The 9182-nt window shown below is 37.8% G+C and overlaps 1 protein-coding gene across 1 annotated transcript in view; it reads right to left on the bottom strand.

Annotated features, from left to right (window-relative positions):
* CCDC90B (coiled-coil domain containing 90B) overlaps nucleotides 1-8776 on the bottom strand; it is a 13034-nt gene extending 4258 nt beyond the window's left edge. Inside the window, 6 exon segments of the mRNA XM_006878375.1 lie at nucleotides 2423-2537; nucleotides 2708-2761; nucleotides 2841-2912; nucleotides 3001-3042; nucleotides 3865-3966; nucleotides 8747-8776. Of these exon segments, the coding sequence (XP_006878437.1) occupies nucleotides 2423-2537; nucleotides 2708-2761; nucleotides 2841-2912; nucleotides 3001-3042; nucleotides 3865-3966; nucleotides 8747-8776 (415 nt within the window).
* Between the last annotated feature and the right edge of the window lie 406 nt (nucleotides 8777-9182).

Below are 9182 nucleotides of genomic sequence, written 5' to 3'. Positions count from 1 at the left end.
CCTATTTCATACAGCATTCTGTATTTTTACTGGCAGAGGTCTGCAAAGTCTATCTACCTAGTCCGCCATCAAGGCCCTGCATCTAATGACATTAACTCTACATCTGGGTGTGTGGATTTTAGTGTGGCCCTGTGGGTTAATGCAATGGACTGCAAAGTCAGCAATTCAAGCTCACGGACACTCTGTACAGGTCATTATGGGTCCGAATCGACAGCACTAAGCAACATTAAGAACCTTGTGGTAAGCACACCAATCTTGTGTTTGTTTGATTTACTCTCAGTTAAGTATTGCCGCTCCTTGTGCTTAAGTGCCGTTGAGTAGGTTCCGAACCCCTAGTGATCCTGGATGGGGTTTCCAAGGAGCGGCTGGTGCACTTGAGCCACCAACCCTGCAGTTCAAGCTCACCCATCTAGTTGCTCCGCAGTAACACATACCTTCAGTACTATTAGATGCAAATACTCAGTGGGAATAATTTAGTAGAAGGACAATGAACTGGTAATCTCTTTTGTCTCTGCCACCCAATCCACTAGAGTTTGCCTTGCATGTTGTTATTGAGTGGTGCTGTCGAGTCAGTTCTGACCGATAGTGACCCTGTATAGGGTTTCCAAGGAGCTGCTGGTGAGCTTGAACTGCCAACCTTGTAGTTCAAATGGCTTTGCAGTCTGGTGCATTAACCCACAGCGCCACAGCAGGAGTCCTTGCCTACTATTTAAAGAAAGCTTTCTGGCGATTTTATTCTTAGTTGGAAGACAGTGATAAAGGATTAGGTTAATACTCTGGAGGAAGAAGCTGAGTAGCATTTGAAGCCTGCCCTAGCCAAGGTTCCTTTGGGATCTATTTTGAAAGTGGGAATGAACATTCTAAAGTTTGCTATTTTGTAATTTCCCTGAGCATTGACTAAAGGGCTCTTTACCCAGAGATGCTACAGTAGGGATTTTCCAAACCCTTAGAATGCTTATGTAAAATAAATCTTTAGCAGAAGCCCAATATTTTAAATCAATTAAAAAAAAAAAAAGGCCATTGAAAAGGAGGCGGGAATGTATCAGCCACGTGTTCCATCTTACTGATTATGATTAGCACAGGGAGCTTCAAAAAGTTTACAGATAAACTGAATTAAAAGACAGTGAAACTTTCCGAAACTCCTTTGTATTTTTATGTGCACTTGCCCAAACACACCAAGTATGAAAATTTGGAATAGAAGGTCTATAAGTGTAGGGGGGGTTGTGTGCACCAATGAGTTAGTTCCAACTCCTAGCGACCCCTGTATAGGGTTTTCAAGGAATAGCTGGTAGAGCTGAACTTCCTGCCTCGTGGTCTGTAGTCCAGTGCTGAGCTTAAAGTGCCACATCAGGAGTCCAGATTGTTCTCCCATGGAGCAGTTGGTGGATTTGAACTGCTGACCTTGTGGTTAAAAGCCCAGCTTGTAACCCACTGTACCACAGGTCTATTTGTATAGGATTAGATGAAGTTATCTATGTGTAAATATTGATGTGGAAAGAACGTTCAAGGAACGTTCAAGAAATGTTACTTAAGTTGTAAAGTAGACTGTACAATATGATAAAATTAATAAGTACATAATTTTTATATACAGCATTCTTCCTTTCTGTCTTTGGAGCCCTATAATTGGGTCATGTTGTATGGTAATTCAACAAGTTCAATATATGATGGATGTTTAATTAGTAGCTGTGTTCAATGCATTGGCTTCAAGTTAGAAGGTGGTTCTTTTTTTATCCTTTGCTAGTTATGGCTTTTCAATTTGAGGACTAAGGTTTGCCTGACCCAAACCATAGAAAAAACTGGACAATGAATAAGGAATACTGGAAGTAACTATGTGCTGCCAGAACAAATAAATCTGTCTTGGAAAAAGTGGTCAGTAAAAAACAGAACACCCCCATCTAGACAGACTGACATGACAATTCTGAGCATGGTTTAGAACTAGGCAGTGTTTCTTTCTGTTGTTGTTAAGTGCCATCGAGTCGGTTTTGATCTTAGGGACCCTGTATAGGGTTTCCAAGAAGCAGCTGGTGAGCTTGAACCACCGACCTTGCAGTCTAATTCATTAGCCCACAGTGCCACACCAGGACTCTGTTGTGCATGGTGGTTGGTGGTTTTGTGCCATAGAGTCGGTTCCAACTCATAGCGACTTTTGTACAGTGTTTCCGAGGCTGTAAATCTTTCTGGGAGCAGAAAGCCTCAACTTTCTCCCATGAAACAGCTGGTAGTTCTGAACTGCTGACCTGGCAGTTCACAGCCCGATTTGTAACTAGAGGTCCTTCTGTTGTGCATAGGGGTTATTAAAAGTTACCATCAACTCAGTGGCACCTAACGTTATTTTAAGAAGTAATCTTTTTATATTTCTGAACTGTAAAGTTGCTTGTTAAAACTTGTATCTTAATTTTAAGATTCTCTGACAAAGTCTTACCTGCAAGATAACGAATTGTCTCAAGTTTGTTAGATTCCATCAGCGTTTTTAAGGAAGCAATTTCAATGTCAATTTTATTACTGGTCTCTGATATTACACTTTTTGTTTGGTTATCCTGTAATAAGAATAAATAACTAAATTATATCATGAACAAAAAATACAGCTTTTCAAGAGTGTTGACTATAAACAGGTATGAGAACTTCTAAGCTGCACACTTTAAAAAGATAAATGCATTTATGCACACAAGGCAAAGAGCGGTTCAACAGAGAAATTTTAATAGCTTACCTTTTGGGTAAATTCTGTGGTGACTTCCATAAGTTTCTTTTCTTGATCTGTAAACTAAAACATATGTGTGAGATAAAGACTAAATTTGAGGAATTTAAACATAACTAAGACAGTATGTACAAGAGCACATTACCATATCTGTTACTCTGCTCCTTTCTAGGTTGATATCCAGTTTATTATCTGCTCTGATTCGACTTGTTTCATTCTTTAAAGAAACAAAAACAGTGAAAAAATTACATGATTATTTCTGAAATTAAGAAAATATTCTGAGATAGGCAAAAATTTTTACTTACTATTAGTTGCTGTTTAACTTGTTCTAATTCAATTTTCATTTTCTAGGTATCAAGAAAGATCACAATTAACATGAAAAGTCTATACAGTAGGACAGATATAGAATTTCTTAAGTGCTAGACTAGTGAAATTTGTACAACTTTTGGATTTCTAATGCAGAATTTGATGAAGGAAAAAAACAAACAACTCCAAACTAAAAAGTTCTAATTTTAGAAACATAAAACATGTTTCTTGAGTGATGTAGATAATTTAGAATGCCACATACTTTTAGTTCTGAGAACATTATACAGTATAGGAGAAATTTTGTATAACATAAAATCTTTTATCTGACTGTTACGTTAAGTTGGTACCAACTCATAGAAGACCCTGTATAGGGTTTTGGAGGCTGTAAATAAACCTTGAGAGGAAAGCCTCACCTACCTCCAGTGATAACAATTGTTAAGAGCCATCCAGTCAGTTCCCTACTCATAGCGACCCTGTATATAGTGTTTCCAAGGAGCAGCTGGTGAGTTTGAACTGCTAACTTTGTCGTTCAAACTATACCTCAAGTTGAGTGCTTATACTATGGTGCCATACCAGACTGCAAGATAACCATTAGATGTGGTTAAATAACAATTCACTTAAAAAATTTGCTCATAATCATATACACTTGCTATTTTGCCTAATTCCACAACTGTACGATAAGTATTGGGCTGCTAACTTCAATCAAGGTCAGCAGTTCAAACCCATCAGCTGCTCACTGGAAATTCTATACAGGGTTGCTGAGTAGGAACCTGATGCAATACCATGTAACAACCAACTATTTACCAAGTAGGATACCTGTGAAATCAGTTACTTCCTAAGTAATAATCTAAAACTTGTGTTACCTCATTCTCTGCTCTGAGATTTGCAAATTCACTTTTCTCTAGGATGACCATGTCTTTCCTTATAGAGTCCAAATGAGCCATTAGCTGTTGTACTGTTATTTCCTATAAAACAAAATGAAAAGAATTAGTGATGGGAGGAATGCCGTCCCTTTAGAGAATCATTGTTTTCATGAAATTTAACAAGTAACTAAGTATAATATTACTTGACTAAGATAAAAACTTATCAAACCTATATATGGAATACCAAAATAAAAGACAGTACGAGATTCAAGGAAGAAAAATAAACGTGTGTCTTTTTATGAAAAGAATCCCAATAAAATGCTTCACTTTTCTTTCTTCATTCTTTATGAGTTTACTTTTGAGGGCTTTTCTACCATGGGAAAATTTCAGAATACTGGAAGGGATAAGGATGATTGGTGAGAATTAAGACACACTAAAATATTGAAATACTAGTAGGGCTAACCCCCTCAAAAAGCCAAACAAGTGCTGTGAAGTCAATTCTGACGCCCAGTGACCCTGAAGGATAGAACTGGCAGTAGGTGTGAACTGGTAACCTTGCAGTCCAGTCAGTGCTTATCCTATGGTGCCACAACGGGACTCCAATCCCTGATTCTTAAGAATTCTCCTTAACCATCACCCATTATTGGGGAGGGAAATAATTTCCTTTTATTCAGTTCTGCTTGAAATACTCCTAAGAATTGCTTCAGAAATCATTTAGAAGTAGCCTCTAGTAATTGGTCTTTTCCCCCAAGTTACCATTTTAAGGAATTTATAGGACACTAAATATACTGAATTTTTACAGTAAATTCTATAAAAGTCATAATCTGTATAAGGTAGAACCGTATCAGAAAGAAAACTCAAATACCTCCTATTAAAACACAAGCGATAGGAAAGAGGTAAAATTGTTGAGCTCCCAAGTCGCACTGTATTACCGAAAATACAGCTAAGAGGTGAAAATGTAATTTCAAGAACAAGGGATTTTATATATCATGACCCAACAGACTCTACAATCCCCGGCTCTCCATGAAATACAGTTGATGGGTTAAAAAGCTACTAAAAAGTCTAGGTACCCATCTTTAACATTTTAAAATGGAAAACTAAATAGTAACTATTGTAGAGCCACCAGGTAATATAAATATAATTGACTACAAGTAAAGGAGCTCTGGTAGCGTAGTGGTTACGAATCGGGCTGCGAACCTTAAGGTCAGCAGGTTCGAAACTACCAGCCACTCCGCAGGAGAAAGATGAGGCTTTCTACTCCCGTAAGGATTTACACCCTCAGAAACCCTGTACAGGGTCGCTATGGGTCGGAACCGACTCGACGGCACTTAACAACAACAACAACAACAAGCAAATTAAGAATATAATCAAACTCTCAGGTTGCGAGGCTATGATTTAGGATGTACCTCCCCACCCCCTCAAAAAAATTTTATATTGTATTTTTGGTGAAAGCTTATGAAGCAAGTTAGGTTCCCATATGACAATTTCCACACAAATTTATCAATGACATTATAGACTCTTCATACTGTGTCAACATTCTGTGTTCTGATGGGTCCATTTCCAGAAGCCCGGATCCTCTCATCTTTGCTATGGATTAAATGGTGACCTTTGGACACGTAACAACAACAATCAAACCCAAACCCCCGGCTATTGAGTCAATTCCAACTCATAGCAAATCTTTACAAGAGCAGAAAGCCGCTTTCTCCTGAGGAATGAATGGCTGGTAGATTCGAACTGCTAACCTTGCAGCTAGCAATATCCTTTTATTTAGTTTATCACTATGCTTTTCTGCTTAAATGTGACCTTGGGTGTTTGGTTCAAGGTTTAGAATGGTTCAGGGTGACAGTCTTAAGGGAGTCCTGTGGTCGCACATGGTATAGTTAGTTTGCCTTTTTTTTAAAAACAAATTTGCCTTTTGTTCTGCAACTTTCTCCCATTCTGTCCAGGGCACATCTAAGTTCTGCTTTCAGGGCAGTTGAGGTTATAACTCTTTATAGATATAGACTACCAGACCTGTAGACCTATAGACTTGTTTCTTGAGATTGTGGTTACCTTCTTATACTTGTTAGGATGGTCTTTTCTGAAATGAACAAGGATGTGACTTGTGTGTCTCAGCACTGTCTTTCAGGCTGTGTTTGTGCCTTGTTCTAATGTACAAGTGGGGTTAGTAATAGGGTTAGTCTCAAAGATGGGGTAAGATGTTATTTTCACACACTATTTAGTAATTTAAAAAGTCAATGGTTTAATATTAATATTCTTATAGCAAATCTGGACTCCTGGTGTGGTGCTGTAGGATCAGCATTGGACTGGGGACCACAAGGCTGGCAGTTCAAACCCACGAGCTGCTCCTCAGAAACCCTGTATAGGGTTGCTATGAGTCGTAATGGGCTCAGTGGCATTTAACACCACCATCACATCCAATCCTACATTCTGGATGTAAGATTAAATGGGCCTGGAAGTCATAAAAATTCCTCAAAATACCGTTTTAATTCACCACTTACATTTCTTATGTTTTTGTGTGCTGTGGATTTTGACTTCACAGCGTACACCAAAAAGGAGTCCTTGTGTGGGGCGCTCCAGGATAAGGACCCTATAAAGTGTCACTATGAGTTGGAATTGACTTGTCGGCACTTAACACTAACAACATAGCAAAAAAACCCACACTCACTGCCCATGAGTCAACTCATAGCAACCCTGTATGTTAACTGCCGTCGAGTTGGGTCCAATTCATGGTGACCTTGTAGTTTCTGAAGCTTTAAATCTTTTGCAGGAGCAGAAGGTTACAATATTTACAGAAACAAAGGGGCTGGTGGGTTTCCAACCTTATGGTTGGTCGTCCAGTGCTTATCCTTCAGTGCCACCAGGGCTCCTTCACTGTACCCTATGGAACAGAGTAGAACTGCCTCAGAGGGAACTGCAAGGTCAGCAGTTCGAAACTACCAGCTGCTCCACAGGGGAAGATGAGGCTTTCTGTTTCCGTAAAGATTTACAGCCTTGGAAACCCTGTTCAGGGTCGCTATGGGTCAGAACTGACTTGATGGCACTTAACAACAATCTTTACAGAAGTACATTTTCTGTTTTTTCTCTTGCTGGTTGTTTGAACCATTGAACTAAAGCTTACCTATTGTGACTCCAGGGTATTTTAGGAAAACTTAAAAATTAAGAGTAGATGACATTATTGAAAATTTCTTTAGCTCTTTATAGTTCACTCAGGATAGCTTTGAGATAGTTAATTATACTGAATTTGGTATTCTGCTATGATCCTGAATAAATTAAAATAAATATGTAAATTTAAAGTAAGTTCAATCTAGGTGTTTAATGCTTTCAATTCTAAGACTCTAATCTGAGATTTTAATAAAAAATAAAAAGTAATGAAAATGTATGTGAGACTGTCATTTTATATGTATGAAACAATAATTTCTGCTATTAATTATTTACCTGAGGAAGAAAGCCTCACTTTGAAAAGTTATAATTTAAGAAGTAAATCAGAGGAAGAAAAGAGGTGAATTTAGGATTAAGGAACTATGAATTTTTATCCCATAGGTAAGCCCTACTTAGCTTATTCGATCCTTCATATAAACAGTGCTTTTTGTTCTAATGTGTATTTTAATTCTGAACTTTAAAATTGGCATCATATGGCATAATGAAGAAAAGGAAAGGTTTAACAATAGCGGCTTAGTAGAAAGCTCTAGAGTTTGAATCCAAGCACATGACTATGACAACTCTTACAAATAATTCAACCTGAGCCTCACTTTCCTGAGTGGCAGAACAGAATAAACCTATTTACTTCTCAGGGTTAAAAAAGAATATATGGGAAATACCCAGTACTATGCTTCTTATATCTTAAGTGCTTAGTAAATGGCATTAAATAAGAACTTGAGGATTTACATATTAGGTCAAATAAAGCCTAATTTATGACATCTCTTCCAGCCAAGTAAGTCTGCAAAGTCCCTTTCAGTTTTTTAAATATGAAATGTATGTACCCAGAACATAAACATGACTGCAGTAGGACTATTTATTATACGGGAGAGTTTAGCTCTTTTTACCATGTGGGTTCTACGGGAAAGGAGTTGTTACACTAGCAGTTTACTACTGTCTCGTAACTCAAATGATGTAATTTTACAAAATTAAAGATTTTCCAAAAATCCATTGCATTACTATAATGTTGATATTCTAACTCCCAACTTTCTCTCTTTACTAAAGGTTTACAATTTTTTTCCAGCCCCTTTAAGAGCACAGCAAGGAGACAGGTGGGTGGTTATAGATGTGGTTATAAAAAAACCTGTCCAGCGACAGGATCAGAATTGAAAAAAAACTAATATGTTACCTGTTGAGCCTGTGTGACCATTTCCTTGTAGATAGTGTCCAGGCTGATATTTGATAAACTGCTTAAGGCCGATACAATTGTTTCTGCTTGCGCTTTGTCAAATCCTGTAGGTAACAAATAATTGTATTTTAAAAAAAAGTACATATACTTAGAATAGGCAGAATAACTTTCTTCAGTGTACACATAATGTTGTTAAGTGCTGTCAAGTCAGTCCCTACTCACTGCGACCCTGTATGAGGTTTCTGAGGAGCAGCTGGTGAGTTTGAACCACTGATCTTGCAGTTCAAACAGACCTTGTGGCCAGGGCTTATCCTACAGTGCCACACCAGGACTCCTACAGTGCCACACCAGGACTCCATTATTCTACGTTGTTATTGTTGTTAAGTGTCATAGAGTCAATTCCGACCCAGAGCGACCCTGTATACGGTTTCCAAGGAGCAGCTGGTGAGTTTGAACCACTGACCTTGCAGTCTGACGCATTAGCCCATAGCATCACACAAGGACTCCCGTTATTTTACAAGTATAGTTAATCTTCAAGATAACCAGTTTTCTCACCATGAGTTTTCAAGTCTTGAACCAGTGCATGGGTATCAAAAGTTAATTTCCTTTGCTCTAAAGGAGTTATGTCCACTTGTCTGACATCATATCTTTCCTTGGCTGTGGTGGTTAAGAATTCTGTAAAGATAACACAATTTTTGCAGTTACTAACAGAGAGGTATAACAGTTTAGATTCCAAAGCATTTTTCACATACATTTAGTTCCAGTTCTTTCTATAATCTGAAGTAAATTAACCGACTTTTCAGAGTTACTCTTTAATCTGTAAAGTCTCTAATAGATTATTTTTATTCTGTACATAGCAAGCATTCGTAAAGTATTTCTCTATTTTAGCATTCAAAAATTTAAAAAGCTACTTTAAAATCGTAATATACATTCGATGCTTTGATTATCACTACTCATCTCTAATTACTAGACAAAAGAAACTGCCCAAGCA

Source organism: Chrysochloris asiatica, unplaced genomic scaffold (assembly GCF_000296735.1).
Source record: "Chrysochloris asiatica unplaced genomic scaffold, ChrAsi1.0 scaffold00074, whole genome shotgun sequence".
Classification (NCBI taxonomy): domain Eukaryota; kingdom Metazoa; phylum Chordata; class Mammalia; order Afrosoricida; family Chrysochloridae; genus Chrysochloris; species Chrysochloris asiatica.
The sequence above is the reverse complement of the archived record's forward strand: the minus strand, read 5'-3'. Positions and strand labels throughout refer to the sequence as shown.